Here is a 17,209-nt window from a genome sequence, read left to right on the forward strand (position 1 = left end):
GAGCAACTATGTTGCTAGTAGTGTGCGCACCCATTTTTAAGAGTATTAAAATCTTCATTTATTATAAAAACCATAAAAAGTTTAAAAATTTACTAAATAAATAATTTTTCATTAAAATCGTTATAGGAGGTTTGACTGTATTGTCCAAACCATTTCATATTCACTCAAACACTCAATATGAAGTTTTTTAATTACGACATAACAATAAATCTAATATTAATGAATAATTTCAAGCTTTTTACAGTAATGCACGGTAAGGGGAACCATGTGCATACATATTGAAAAGGGTCCGTTTACCGTGCATTTAGGTTTTGACTGAAACACAATAAAAAAATAATAAATTGCATAAAATTTCTTTGCTCATACGATGAAATACATCTAACTAGTAGTATCCACAGTGTAAACTTGTTGAAATTTTGAAAAATTTCATACTCTAACGTTAAAATGAAAAATGATAATTTTTGGCGTTTCTACTAAGAGTGTTGAAAAATCTCATTATCAAACAGAATTCACGTGATTTTGACTACATAAACTAGGTTTTTCAAAATGCTTTGTGACAAAAACTACTTCATTTTATCAGTTTTATCTTGTTTTGCTGACAAAAGAATAATTTGTGAACATTGTATGAATATGCTGTAGGAATTTGTATATGTGCACGGTGAATGGAGCCCGCACGGTGACTGGTGACTTAACGGTACTGAATAATTGAATAAATAAAATTAAAAAAATAATAATAATAATAATCTTATTTGTTCCATAGAAAAGAAAGAATCCCTTTTCAGTGTAATGAAAAATTGAGGCAGAAACAGTTTTTTTTCAGTTTTTCTTAGCGGTGTAATTTTTCATGAAAAATATCATCCATTCCGACTTATACTTCATTAAAACCAATCCCATATATTTTTTTCAGATGTTTTAGAAAATTTGCAATTGCTTTGATAAAAAATCTTTGTTTTTCCGATGCTTCGATTGAAATATGGGTTTTCAAATAGAAGGCTTATATGGTCATTTTCCACAAAATTGGCCATAACTCAAAAACGAAAAAAAGTACATTTCAAAAATTTCAGTGATTAAAGCTAATGAAATTACCTTCTTAAAAATATATTTTTGAAAGTTTTCCACTAATTGGAACATAGTTTTTCCTGCTTTTCTTTACGAATTTTCTCAACGGTGGAAAATTTTGTGGAAAACTGTTTCCAGTTAATATTTTTTTTTTATTCCTGAGAAAATTTGCTTTCATTTTCATAAAAAAAACTTTGTTTCTACGATGCTTCTTTCTTGAGTTATGATTTTTCAAAGTAAGTAGTGTCAGAGGAAAACAAAAAATTTCCAACTGAGTTTTCCGGGAAAATAGGCGAAACTGATTTTTTCTCAATATTTTTTATTCATATATTGATGAGCCCTGCCTGTGGAAAAAGTTTCATGAAAATCTGAGACCTTTCGGCCCAAACCCGTACGGAAATAAAAAAAAATACCCTACTGGCACCCATCGCTCGGATCCTATTCTTGGCACTTTTGATTCACTTCGGCAGTGGGACTTTTTGAAAGCTAAAGAGCTTATATTTGGTCACAGTATGCGTCGCACTAAAGCACTTCTCTGAGCCAAGTTTCAGACAATTCGGCAGAGATAAACCCCCGATACCAAAGTGAATCATGGAAGTGCCCAAGTAGCTCTGCACCCTATATATAGTATTTTGTTTTTTATAGTTTTGGGCTTGTTAAAAAAAATACACGTGATTTTTTTTATCTAGTTTATATGGGGTAACATTGTAAATTTAAGTAACATGTAAACAATGATCGATAATATTGAAAATGTCGTTTTTTACTAAAATCATGACTTCTGAAATCAAATATGAAAGCCAAACTCTTACAACTTATTTCCTTTTTGAGTCATTTCATCGTGAAATACGTCTAAAGGTTGGAAATTTTCTAAGGACATTTTGCGTTTTTCATAGTATTTCGTGTATTTTGTTGAATTGAAAATACTTATGAAAATTTTGACTTTGATTCAGGCGATGCCATTTTTAACTCATGATAATAAAAAGAAGACGTATTTGGCACCAACTCGAACAGATGTTGGCAGTACCATCTCAGATTTCAATGAAACATACTTAGTTTTACCAATCTGGACTATTATTTGATAGGGATCAAACTTTTTCACCCGATTTTTTTTCCAAAATTATGCAACTGAAAATTTACAATACCTACAAAAAAGTATTGTAAGGGTGACTTTTAGATAACTGTATAAATTTTTGAATACAAATACTGAAAAAAAATCGAAACAAAGGTGGATTTAAAAATAAATGGTCATTTCTTATTCTAATGAAAATTTGTTTCAAGATAGGTGATTATGTTTACTACCTACCGTTCATAGATCGCAAGATGGACACTTTTAAGGATAACAAAAAAGTGTTTCTAATAATAACTTTTCCTTGTCATAAAATAAATTTTGTAGAGTGTTATTCTCAAACAAAACTAAACAAATGAAAGTCACAACAATCTCAGAATTCAATGAAGCGAGTCAATTTTGAAACAAATTATATTTAAATAATCTTAACTATCGAAAATTCCATATAAAAAGGGCTCATGTCGCGTTTCTCGTCACATTATTTTCGGCGTTGGCAGTACTCTCTCAAAAAATAGATATGAGACTTTATCACAAACTGGCTTACTTAGTCAAAATCTACACATCAACAAAATTGCATTGAAATTTGAGAGGGTGGTGCCAGCTCGGAATACGATTTGATGCAAAATGGGTCAGAACTATCATTCTTGCATTGAAAATATCCCATCGTTTAATGTTGATTAGAACTTTTTACTAGGAGGGACATTCCGATCAGTGTTACCCCGTTTTACGGTACCTAGTTCACGACAAGGGATGGTTATTGTTAATAGACTGAAGTCACGCGATGCCAGAATACCTTTTCGCTTTCGGCAGTTGGGAAGATGTAATTTAACTGAGAAGTTTTTCTAGAGACAAGTGTTTAGGGTTCTCCCATAGATCAGTGGGTAAAAGCGCAGCCTTACTTTAAAGTAAGGCCATGCTGAACTGGGTTCACATTCCTGTCCATTTTCAAGGACATGCAGAATTATGCAAAGCCGATAACGAGTAAGTTTTTAAAAATAGTAATTTTTTGGCACATCATATTTGAAAGGAACAGAAAAAAAACAGAGGCAGAAAATAGGAAATACTCCAACAATTTCAATTAGAATTTATGTATGAATTGTCGAAGAAATCCGCAATACAATACCTAAAGGAAACTTTGGTCAAATGCATGAAGAAATATATAGAATAAAACCTTGCATATCACGAGAAAAATTCTGATCGATTTCAAATAAATTTATTTAAGACACGCCTGGTAGCGGCTGAGTGTCTTCAAAATAAGCCTGCTTTATAAACTTCATGATTGAAAAAAGAATCCAAAAAGAAACCGAACAGGAACCAAAAAGTGACTACATAGAGACCAACAAAAACAAAAACAATCTATACAAAAATCTGAAGATAAATGTTTCTATAAGAATTATTCAGACTCAGATCAAACATTTCTCTATGGCTGGTAGCGACTAATTGTTTAAAAAATGGGACTTTATAGATCCAATGAAAAAAAAAACAGGTATCAAGTAAACATAAAAAATAACCAAATAGAAAAAATAATAGTTTCATAAGAATTGCTCATGAAATGAAATCCAGCATTTCTGTAACACGATATTCCTTCCGAGTTTTTGTTTTGGAAATTTCTCGTAACATTACAAATATTACTTCTCGTACTGTATGTATTTTTTTTTTTCATTATTTTCTCCTGCAAATAATTAAAAAATTGATTAAGTTGTTTGTCAAAAGTTTCCTTGTGGTGAGCCGTTTTTTAATAACGTAGGGTGATGTGCTAGTATCCATCGTATTAAGCATTGATCAGTGAGAACTGTAATTTTCCCAGTATTGCAGTGAATGATGCTGATTCAAACCGATGCCAAACAATTCTTTCTCAAAACGGCTTTAGCATTGTACAAAAACATTTTGGTAAATCTTGATCTGTTTTTGGAAATAATGCAAAGAAAATGCATCTTACCGTATTCTCAATCCGTCGCATCGTTTTCAACTCCGTCGCAATCAGTTTCCAGATTCGTCTCACTGTGATGTATTGAGTGGTTAAAACACAACATATCAACGCTATAATAAAATGTTTTACTAGAACAGTGGTCCTCAGCCTAACCGATTACACGGGCCATCTTAACTCTTTCAAAATCAGTCGCGGGTCGCAAGATTTATAATGATTAATTTTAACAGCTCACTTTAAATCACTATTTCTATAAGAACGGATAATACTTTTCTGGGAACTTTATGATCAAAGCAAAGGGGTTTGGAAGCAAAGATATAAGTGACCGAAAAAAATGACATGTTTTTAATAAACTATGTTAGCTAATACAAAATAATTCTTTTCGTCATGAATTCTTTTGTATTAGCTAACATAGTTTATTAACATTGAATTTTTAACATTGAAAAACTTTTTTAAAGCTAGAAACAGAGCTTTATTAATATACTCAACTCAAATACGATCAATATGTCTCTTACCGTATTGGACAATGCAATTGCAACTTTTTCGATTAATAATACAAAATGGTTTACTTTAGACAATTATGCTGAAGATACTTGTGTAGGTCTCTTATATTTTGAGATAAATCGTTTGAATATTTTTCGCGAAATTCACTTAATCGAATCCGTATAATTTTTCATTTTTTTGTATTCAATTATTAAATACTTCGGGCTCCTCAACAATTCAGAAAGCAATCCATAGTAAAAAAATCGAATAACATAATTTTAAAAGTTTTACAGAAAAAGGAAACATTTTTGAAAACAAAATTTAAAAAAATCAGCATTCTGCGGACACCTCTGCAAGACCAAGATCCTGGTTTAATTTTGTAAACTTAAATATGTTCAGAAGAGAGATTTCAAAACTGATGTTATCACAAATACTGATTTGATGTTCGCCCGCATTTCTTAATACCCCACATCGGATCTACGGGCATCTCCCTCCATTCCTTCCTTGTTCGTCATCAAAATTCAGCCCAAACATATGAACACAGTTCCTTTTGACCGTATAATTATGGCATTTGCTCACAGTACAGCGAAAACAACACAACCGTATTTTTACGTCGAGCGTCGCGCACACATTAATGCGCACAAGCTTTTTTTTCTCAGTACGACGGATTAAACTTTGTTTATATTCTCAATTGTTGAGGAAATTTCGTAAAATTTGGTGATTTATTGAAGTTTTACGGCGTGTGATTGGAATGAAATCCTTCAGTGAAGAAGTATGAAGGTTTTCCATAGTGAAAATAAGTGACCGGCGAAGTAAGTCACCCACGGGGGCGGGAAGAAACTTGTGTTGGAAAGTGGTGTGGCTCAGTCGATCGCTAAGCATTTCTCTCAAATCTTGTTCGTCCATGCGAAAAAGTGCAAAGTGCAAAGTGTATAATTGAACTGATGTTATTTACCGAAATACAGTAGTTTTATTGCATTTTTAGTGTACAATTGTACGAACCATAACAGCTTTCACAAAATTACACTTGGATAATGAGTTTATGTTGCAGGTAAGTTTGAATATCCGCCGTAGTGGAACATTTAAAGTTTGATACGACAAATAATAGCGCTTACGACGAAGTAGAACAAAACCCTAAGTGGTGGGTTTTTGAGGTTTACTACGCGCCTCATAATTTATTTATTTATTTGATTTTCATATAAAAAATTATCATAAGGAGCGGGGGTTGAAAACCCCGAAATTGTCTTACGTGAATGGTGGACAGCCCCTGGTGTTACTCCGTGTTATTTATTCAGTAGTTTATTTAGTGATCCTTTTACAGACTTCCTAAGGAATTACTTCAAGAATTTTGCCTGGATTCTTTCTAAGGATAATCCTAGAAATTACCCCAGAGATTCTATTCGCACATTTTTTTTATGAATTTCCATATATTCCAGAAATTTGTCATTAACCCCTTAAGTCCTTCAAGAATTTATGTAGCTACTCTTCCATCGATTTGCATACAATGTCATCTAAGATTTCCGTTTAGGACATCTTTGAGAATTAAACCAGCAATTTCTCCTAAATTGTTGTTCACGATTTGTTTAAGATTTTAACCAGGGATTTTACTTCAGGAAAAATCCAACTAAATCTCCTAAGACTTCTTGAGGAATTCCTCCAGAAAATTCCTAAGGAAGTCCTAATGTATGTAATCTCTGATGTAAATTCTTCAAGAAACTCTAAAAACCTCAGGACTCTTGAAAACTTTATAGATAAATTCTCAAGATAATTATTTAAGAAATATTCCTGGATTTTCTGAAAGAATGCCTTGAAAAATTTTGAACAGAATCCCAAAAAATATGTTAGAATGATCGGAGAATTTTTTGAAACAATTGGTAAACTTCATGAGGAATCCCTGATCATAGATTTACTGGAAAAATCTCTGGATAATTTTTTGAAGCATATCGCCTTTTTTTTTGGGAAAATTTGAATAAAATGATTGGAAGAATTGCTAGATTCAGCGTAAGAACTTTTGGAGGAGTATTTGTAAAGTTAAAATAAATCCCTAAGCGAATTTCTTCAAAAACTCTGCAAGAAATAGGGGAAAAACTTCTAGAGAGAATACTGGGATAGTAACTGGGAAAATTTTCAAAGAAAATTACTACAGGTCAAGCATTTTTTGGAGCAAATGATGAAAAAAAAAACAAATGAAATTTTCTAACGAATTCCTGGGAGATTTGATGAAGGAATAGGTAGAGGATTTTCTAAAGGAATTTCTGGACCATTCCCTGAAATTATTCCAGTGGACTTCTCTGGAAAAATCACTAGAAGAATTCCTGAAGTTTTCTTGAGAAATCTCAAGTACCATGCCCACACAGTTACGGATCACTCACAGTGACGGATCACTTTGGCGTTCAACATCGGATAACTCGCTCAAAACATAAACGTTGACGTAAAACATATTTTTCCCATTTTTTTTTTTTTATATTCATTTATTTGGTAGGCTCGAGGCGCCATTACAGCATTACAGAGCCGAAATGTTGAAACTAAAACTAGTTAAAAATACATTATTTTGAACTTTTACGAGCGGTCTTTTTTGGTCGTAATTCAGTAGAGCCTGATTTTGCAAACTGCGCCCGTCTTTGAATCGCCTGTTCCTTACTAGGGAGCTCGTCAATCATTTGCGATAATTTGGCAACATTTTCCCGAAAGTTCTCCAAACCAAGTTGCTCTGCTGCTTCATCGATTTCCCTCAATTGCTCCTCGTCCATGCTTTCCACATGCTTTCGAAAACTTGATGAACACGACTCTTCCGTTGCATGAGCTTCCTGTGACAAATCCACTTGATCCAACACGTCCGAATTTTCCAAAATTTCCTCCTCCACTATTTCAATAATATCATTCTCGATATTGTCCGTTTCTCTTGGTAATGCTGCTTCTCCCAATTGGACAACCCCCGCATAAGAAGTATGCTTCCGATTCTCCACAGGCTTCTTGGTTGGACAGCTACTCCTTTGATGACCCTCACACTGGCACAAAAAGCATTTCTCCTTCAGTCCATCATAATACAGCTTTGCTTTCCATTTGAAAACATCCATCGCTGGGGGGATATCATTTTCCATCTCCATAAAAACTCCACGAACACCAGTATACAAGTGGTCCATTCCTAAATTTGCGGGAAATTTTTCCCGCACCATCCGTTCAATCCTTCCGAACTTCCCAATCACCAATGCCAATTCCTCATCGGTAACTTCTGGAGGGATGTCGAACACCCGAACATAGTGAATCTTTTTTCCCGCTGTAAGCATCCGTACTTCCACTGTCTTTCCATTAGTGAAATGAAATTTAATTGCATCTGGATGCCGTCTTAGGGCATCTCGCATAGCTGCTTCAGACTTGTATTTGATGCATAACGATTTGTTTGCACCTATTTTGTAGACAGTGTCCATGTCCTTCGCATCAGAGTCCAGATGCTTCAGAAATCTGGCAATTTCATCCCAAGACGGCCTAGGCGTGCCCGGGGGGAAAGCAAATTGAACCGTATTGCAAATCATTCCTTCACTCATTGCGTGCGGTATATCGAATCGTTATGCATGAAACAGATCGAACGGCAAACCGAACAAAGAAAACCAATTGTAGGAGAAAAAAAACTACCTACGGTTGAGTCTCAAACTATTTCATCCACTGCTAGATCAGGCGCGTCCGACGTTTGCGAGTGCAGAACAACAACTGATATTTTTCCCATGTTATACTATTTGTCTTCTAGCATTTGTAAAGTTAAGCACAACATTCAACCGCTTAATAACGGTGTTTTTGACAAATGTTTAGTTGGTACCACACAGCTATCATTATATGGTCGTTTTCTGTAAGAAGTGCCGTCAGCATTCATAACCTCCCACAAGTGGTAAAATTCATATATTATAGCATAAAACATGCTCGTTCGCTTCGATTTAGTGTGAATTAATCTTTAGAAAAGAGTTTTCTTGATTGTTGATTCTAAATACCGAATATTAGCACTTCAAACTAGTGATCCATAATATGGACCAGGAAATGATTGTTTACCACGGTTATGGATCACTACCAAAGAATGTAGATTTCTACCATTTTAAGCATTGGATTCGACATTTTCAGACAATAGCACTAAGGATAAAACTAATACAACATCAAGGTTGGTAAATTTCATTTTTTAGCAGACAAAAATGGGTGGAAAACTTGGTGTGGAGAGAAAACAGTTCATGCCTCAGTTACTACAATGCAGTATATCACAAAAAAGGGCATTTTACCCTTGTTTCCAGCTCTAACAATGCTATTTTTTGCAGTAATATGTGAAACATTGTTAACTTTCACCAAATCATGCAATACAGATGCATTGAGTTTAAAATCTCTTGATTTTGCGCACTGATCCGTAATATGTCACAATTTGATCCATAATATGAAAATTGATCCATAATATGGTTTTCAGAAACCGATGCAATTTTTAATTTTTATGTAATCATATGTAAATATTACACTTAAAACAGTTTACTAACCGAAGTTCCAAATTGAAATGATTCAATTTGTGCTTTTCAATTACAATTTTACGTTTTCCATGTCGTTTTATTGAATTTTATAGGTTGGACTCCACACTATTTGATCCATAACTGTGGGGTCATGGTACCTGTGAAATGGTAGCGTAAGTCTCTGAAGTCTTTTAAATTTTACACCAAAATTGAGTGTAAAAAAGTGACTTTCGAGACCATTTGAATTGAAAACAGACTTAAGAGATTTTTATAACAAATAGATACTTTTTAGAGACCGACCAAGTCTCTAACTAAGTCTGATTGTATTTTTGAGCATTTGTTTCGTAATTACTCGGGACACGTAAGGTATTACTTTATACAATTTTCAGGCGTTCGTCGAAAGTTTTCTTCAGATATCGCCATGTGCGTTTAAAACGTAAATATCAAATGCGGGGACACCAAATGTGGTAAGATTTTCCACAAACAATGAGGTGTCATAGATAGATTTTTCTTGCTAGATCGGCGGTGATTTAGATAATCGTTGTTAGGTGTCCTGCACTGAAGTATGCAGTGCAACAACAGTCATTACGCAACCGAAACCAGTGCTGTAATGATTCATTACGCAACGCTTTCTCATTACGAAACTGTTTTGAGTTGCGTAATGAATCATTACACAACAATATTTCAGAAATTGTAAAATAATGGTGAATGCATTCCGATATAATTTCTGATACCCTTAAGTGGTCTACTACGAAATTGCAAAAAAATGTTGTACGTAACTCGTTGCAGATCTCGATTTTTACAGATTTTTTACATCATTCTGCAACTTGTTCCGTAAACTACTATTACAGATTAGTAAGATTTTTTTTCATCCAATAATTTTTTATTCCAACATTATCATTATTCCTCCAACATTATTATTGAAGACTTCTTCATTTTTTTTGTATTGGATTTCTTTAAGAAATCAGCCACCTTTTTTTAGGAATGCTTTAATCCAGACATTTTTTCCAGAAATTTGTTAATGAAGTTATCTATGAACTTTTACAGGAATTCGTTGATTCTTCTACTTCTATGTATTCTCAACTTACAAAATAACGGTTTAGTTAGCCCTGCATGCTAATATCGTGCTACTATAGAGCTGGCATGCTCTATTAGAGCGGTTCCTAATTTGAAAATGTTTGAGAATTCAATCTCCCATGTTTTCCTTACCATCCTTACCATAAAATTGTTTGTGAAATTTTCAGCTTCATTAAGATTTTAAGAATGAGTTCTCACTATGGGATAATAAGTTTAAGCTTAGATTACAGTACTAACGTGTGGAACATTTTTCAAAATTTCTCCATAGTAACTTCCATATAAACCTACTATGTATTTGGGCCACCTTTAAATCACCACCTAGAAAGCTGAAAATTTCACAAAACACTAATTTTATTGTAAGGATGGTATTCGGACTTCGGGAACTGATCTTGAAGCAGATTCCAATTTATCGGTCAGCTCAAAAAAGTACTTTCTTTTCTATACCTCGTGCTCTGCGTCCCCGCTACTTTTCAACTGATTTCTTCATGATTTCAGATACTAATTTGCTTCAAATCCATTAATTGTACACTTGATTTTAGATTGTTTTTCCGAACTCTACTTCCTCAGTAACAATCGGAGGTTATTGCCACTACAGATGGTAAGGAAGACATGGGAGATGGGATTTTCAAACATTTTTACATTTTGAACTAATGCCCTATATTACTCGTCTAATAGTCCTATAAGTCCTAACAGATGGTTTAACAGGCCAGTGAATTATTATTTTTTTAGTAATTCCACTAAAATGTTTGTTTAGGACTCCTTCAAGAATTTAACCATTGATTTTCTTCAGAGGCGACTCATAAGATGTCACAACCTCTCTTTTTGCCTGCTCTACAATACCATAAATTGATATTTTGTCCAATTTACAATCTAATGCAGTGGCGTCTGGTCAATCTGTTCAATCTGTTCATTGAACAGATAGACCATTTGAATCAAAATCGTACAACTAATTCAAAAAAAGCAAATCTAATTCAACGAATATTTAAATAGCATGAGTGTGGGTTCATACGCACTACATTGAAAGTAGCATAGCTATTGCCCCAAGGCGCCAAGAACGTTGGCGTAGTGTGTTGATAAGTATTGTTATACACATGAACTTTGAATTGTGTGGCAAATAAAGCAAATACATTGCCTTACAAGCTGGCAAACTTGCATGCAAGTTGGCTGAAATGGTCAAATTTTGCATTTTCAACAGCCAATATCTCAAAAACTAGACGTGCTATGATATTTTTGAAAACGGCAATGGATTCAGCAACCGTTTCAATTAAGTAAATAGTGGTATTTTGATGCTTGAAACAAAAACGTGTTCCGCAGTGTAATCTGCGCGCAACTCAAACGCAACGTCAAAATTTAAGTAGGTTTGATTTTTATCGTTCTTCAAGGACGCGAATGTTTCAAATTAGCTAAATCTGAAACATTTGATGGTTTTTGTTATCACTGCGACGTATATCAACATTTTCAGTTATTCGCATTCCGTGGATTTTTCTTGCCGAGCACAATATACAATATCACATATTAGTTGCAATGCCTGGCGACCGAGAAAATTATTTTTTTTTTCTAAATTTCTTCAAATCTGTTGTGGATTTTCTGGAAGAATATATAATTTACAATTGTGATTTTATTGAAAAAGATCACTCGTTGAAATTGCCTAATTCCGCGCATTTTTTTAAACGCTTTTCCATATTTCGCGCAGAAGAATGCCTAATTCCGCGCACTTGCGACGCAATAAAATTAACATTATTTTCAAGTGAGGCAGCATCCATTCATTATGTAAGATTTAATTTTAAGGAACATTGTAACAGTCGAACATCGACATTCTAAAACGATGAAATTTGTAAGAGCTAATCGGGGCAATAACATAACACTGACTTATAACATGCCTATTCCTTCATTTCCTAGACCTTGGGTTGCATGTCATTTCAAAAGAAATTTTAAAAAATTATGCATTTTTCAAGGGATGCTCATTCCCATTGGCGAAACCGTCCCGGGTACAATACAAGAACCAGTTCGCATTATTGCTTGGAATCGATAAGCTTTAAAAAAATCAATTAACCGTCAATGCCACGGGTAACTGATACCTAAATTTTTATTAAGGCTAAGTAAACTGACACTTATATTGAGCTATTCGGTAATCCAATCCGCATGGTTATTAAATTAATTAACTCATTACGCGTGGTAAAGATGGACAAATTATGGGTGAAATTATGAAAAAAATCCACGTGCTCGGCTGGGATTTGAACCCAGGACTCTTGTATGCTAGACGAGCGCTTTACCAACTAAGCTACCGAGCCACTTGGTGACCCAATAACTGAGTTGGTTACAAGTTTAGAATTCAAATCCCTACAGACCACGCGGACCCCTTTCATAACCAATATCCATCCATCTCATGTTCCTACACACGCGGAGCGAGCGAGTGCGATTTGTTTAGTGTTGAAACTGTTTGCCTATCGTACCTACATCGCTTCCACAACAACTGTATTGTGGAAGAGTAAAGATGTGGGAAGGCTATCAACGTGTCGTTCTCACTCAAGTGACGACATGACTACTACAGAGAGGCAGTACACTCTAATATAAACTGACACTTATATTGAGCTATTCGGTAATCCAATCCGCATGGTTATTAAATTAATTAACTCATTACGCGTGGTAAAGATGGACAAATTATGGGTGAAATTATGAAAAAAATCCACGTGCTCGGCTGGGATTTGAACCCAGGACTCTTGTATGCTAGACGAGCGCTTTACCAACTAAGCTACCGAGCCACTTGGTGACCCAATAACTGAGTTGGTTACAAGTTTAGAATTCAAATCCCTACAGACCACGCGGACCCCTTTCATAACCAATATCCATCCATCTCATGTTCCTACACACGCGGAGCGAGCGAGTGCGATTTGTTTAGTGTTGAAACTGTTTGCCTATCGTACCTACATCGCTTCCACAACAACTGTATTGTGGAAGAGTAAAGATGTGGGAAGGCTATCAACGTGTCGTTCTCACTCAAGTGACGACATGACTACTACAGAGAGGCAGTACACTCTAATATAAACTGACACTTATATTGAGCTATTCGGTAATCCAATCCGCATGGTTATTAAATTAATTAACTCATTACGCGTGGTAAAGATGGACAAATTATGGGTGAAATTATGAAAAAAATCCACGTGCTCGGCTGGGATTTGAACCCAGGACTCTTGTATGCTAGACGAGCGCTTTACCAACTAAGCTACCGAGCCACTTGGTGACCCAATAACTGAGTTGGTTACAAGTTTAGAATTCAAATCCCTACAGACCACGCGGACCCCTTTCATAACCAATATCCATCCATCTCATGTTCCTACACACGCGGAGCGAGCGAGTGCGATTTGTTTAGTGTTGAAACTGTTTGCCTATCGTACCTACATCGCTTCCACAACAACTGTATTGTGGAAGAGTAAATATACACAATACAGTTGTTGTGGAAGCGATGTAGGTACGATAGGCAAACAGTTTCAACACTAAACAAATCGCACTCGCTCGCTCCGCGTGTGTAGGAACATGAGATGGATGGATATTGGTTATGAAAGGGGTCCGCGTGGTCTGTAGGGATTTGAATTCTAAACTTGTAACCAACTCAGTTATTGGGTCACCAAGTGGCTCGGTAGCTTAGTTGGTAAAGCGCTCGTCTAGCATACAAGAGTCCTGGGTTCAAATCCCAGCCGAGCACGTGGATTTTTTTCATAATTTCACCCATAATTTGTCCATCTTTACCACGCGTAATGAGTTAATTAATTTAATAACCATGCGGATTGGATTACCGAATAGCTCAATATAAGTGTCAGTTTATATTAGAGTGTACTGCCTCTCTGTAGTAGTCATGTCGTCACTTGAGTGAGAACGACACGTTGATAGCCTTCCCACATCTTTACTCTTCCACAATACAGTTGTTGTGGAAGCGATGTAGGTACGATAGGCAAACAGTTTCAACACTAAACAAATCGCACTCGCTCGCTCCGCGTGTGTAGGAACATGAGATGGATGGATATTGGTTATGAAAGGGGTCCGCGTGGTCTGTAGGGATTTGAATTCTAAACTTGTAACCAACTCAGTTATTGGGTCACCAAGTGGCTCGGTAGCTTAGTTGGTAAAGCGCTCGTCTAGCATACAAGAGTCCTGGGTTCAAATCCCAGCCGAGCACGTGGATTTTTTTCATAATTTCACCCATAATTTGTCCATCTTTACCACGCGTAATGAGTTAATTAATTTAATAACCATGCGGATTGGATTACCGAATAGCTCAATATAAGTGTCAGTTTATATTAGAGTGTACTGCCTCTCTGTAGTAGTCATGTCGTCACTTGAGTGAGAACGACACGTTGATAGCCTTCCCACATCTTTACTCTTCCACAATACAGTTGTTGTGGAAGCGATGTAGGTACGATAGGCAAACAGTTTCAACACTAAACAAATCGCACTCGCTCGCTCCGCGTGTGTAGGAACATGAGATGGATGGATATTGGTTATGAAAGGGGTCCGCGTGGTCTGTAGGGATTTGAATTCTAAACTTGTAACCAACTCAGTTATTGGGTCACCAAGTGGCTCGGTAGCTTAGTTGGTAAAGCGCTCGTCTAGCATACAAGAGTCCTGGGTTCAAATCCCAGCCGAGCACGTGGATTTTTTTCATAATTTCACCCATAATTTGTCCATCTTTACCACGCGTAATGAGTTAATTAATTTAATAAGGCTAAGTAGCTCGTCATTCGTTTTGGCAACCTTGTTGACATTGCAACTCGCAATTTCAAAGTGATAAAATTCAGTCCTCATAGTTCGTAATGATCCAGAAAAGTGTCACTATATGCGCTGACATGCTGATGCTGATGCTGATGAGTATGCTGATATTTTTTCAGAAGGATCAGTGCACTTTACGGTAGTTTCCTGATCATTTTTTGGGAAAATCCGTGGGCGAGTTTTCGAAGTAATAAACGAAGTAATCACTGTGAAAATTACTAGAAAAAAAAACTGACAAAATCGCCGTATGAATTGTTGTAGTATTTCCAAGAAGACCACAACGATTTTTTTACCAAAAAATGAAATATGGCCGTTATAACATTAGTAGGGTTCATATTATTATTATTTTCTATGTGTTTTTAACAAAACTATCACAATCACTTCCAATGCCATTTGCAAATTTGCATCACCATACATTTCTTCAAATTTCATTACTAGCACAAATAAACAAATAAATAAATAAATTACTAGCACCGTTACTATGCATCACTAATTTAAAACACTTAAACTGCGGAACACGTCTCAAGCACCAAAATACAGCTATTTACTAAATTGAGGATTGCTGAATCCTTTTCCGTTTTCAAAAATATCATAGCACGTCTAGATTTTTAGATATTGACTGTTGAAAACGGAAAATTCAACTATTTCAGCCAGCTTGCATGCAAGTTTGCCAGCTCGTATGGCGATTCATTTGCTCAATTTGCCACAGAATTCAAACTTTATGTGTATAACAATTATTATTTTGTTGATAATGTTTTCGATGTTCAAAAGTTATTTTTTGATGGTTTCGCAAAGCATTGTATTTTACCATATAAGAGAAACGAGACTGTCAGAGGTCTATTATTAACTATCAAATGAGAAGGGAGATTGTATGTTCAGGAAGAAAATGAAACATTGTAATGTAGCTCTTAAGTAAATATTGTACCAATTGAAAAATAATAAATAAAAATAATAGAAAATAATAGAAATAGAAACGAAGAATTTAATATGGAGACTGCAAGCGTATTGGAAAAATCGATTTAATCTAAATTTAATCGTGCAATTTCAACCAAATTTTATCTGAAATGAAAGTTTTAGTCATATATTGCATGCTTGATGTATTAGATCATAAAAAAGTTTGATAAATCAAACTTAGAATTTCATGTGAATATTAATGAAAATAGTGTTTTATACAGCTATGACGACCTGTAGCTAAAAATTGTGACGTGCTGGAACATATCTGAGAACGGCATCAGATACAGCAACCCCAAATCTACTAGAGACACATAAATTGATCCTTGAGACAAGAAAAAATGTAATTTTTGTTACACTGTGTTATTCTCATGTTATATTATTAAACGATTGATCACACGTTGGCTTCGAAACTTAACCACCATTGCTAATTATAGCAAAGGATGCTACAGCTCGTGTAAACGAATTGATACGTCAACAACCGGCACTGGATTATAAGTAAGTACTGTGCCCTGGCAATCCCGCCGTTCAAAAAGGACCTGACAATATACCGAAACAAATTAACAGATCCTCCCTTCATCTGAAAGCAGCCGTTTCATGATAAATCATGGAGGTGTGCCAAAGCATTGGGAAGGCGATATGTTTCACAAACGGATATTATTATGGTGCACCTTCTAATTTGACACCGTCAAACCCTGAAATCTTGACCAGAGCTGACGTAACATTGGTAGGATGCTTAATATTGTAAATCATCTATGAATTAATTTACCTTGCTCCATTTCTCCCTCCAGTTGGCCGTACAATCCGACCACCATTTCATGGTTTTCTCCATCTGAGCAGCCCTAGCACGAGCTTCCTCCAGCTCACGTTGACGTTGGGACTGTAAAAAATAGAAAACATAAATCATTATTATTAATACCTGATTTGGTGAGATCATAAGTAAGAACAGATAGGTTAAGCGGTCTTAAATATTGGCCTAGAACGTCATTTGGATGCTTATGTACAGTAACCCCAAACAGTTGAATCACCCACAATTTATGAATTAGCTAAATTTAAGACTTAATTATAAAGAAGTATGCCACAAAACATCACAGAGAGAATGAGGTCCAGATAATATTTCAGCATTATTTTTTCAAAAGTAATAACCGTCGCTCTCTTTGCGTTATTACAGAGACTGATTCTTTTTCGTAACATATGTTTGTGCTTTAGGATGAAGAATCACTATATCATGCTTCATTAACAAGAAATACTATAGATTTATCTAATTTAGCGAAAGAGAGGACACAGGCCGTTATTATGCAAAAAAAATGTCCATCAAATCTGAGTACAGGGCTCGATTCCTTATATTATTCTGCATCCTCTGGGAGAATTAAAAAAAAAATCCTAGGAGGAATCTCAATAAAT

The 17,209-nt window shown here is 35.2% G+C and overlaps 1 protein-coding gene across 2 annotated transcripts in view; it reads right to left on the bottom strand.

The window, feature by feature from the left end:
* The window catches only part of LOC5578845 (coiled-coil domain-containing protein 102A), a 49,539-nt gene that overhangs the window by 15,859 nt on the left and 16,471 nt on the right, over positions 1–17,209 (bottom strand). For both annotated transcript variants that reach the window (XM_001664001.2, XM_021843600.1), the window contains exon 2: positions 16,575–16,685. In XM_001664001.2, the coding sequence (XP_001664051.2) occupies positions 16,575–16,685 (111 nt within the window). The remainder of the gene's footprint in view (positions 1–16,574; positions 16,686–17,209) is intronic.

Source organism: Aedes aegypti, chromosome 2 (genome assembly GCF_002204515.2).
Source record: "Aedes aegypti strain LVP_AGWG chromosome 2, AaegL5.0 Primary Assembly, whole genome shotgun sequence".
Taxonomy (NCBI): domain Eukaryota; kingdom Metazoa; phylum Arthropoda; class Insecta; order Diptera; family Culicidae; genus Aedes; species Aedes aegypti.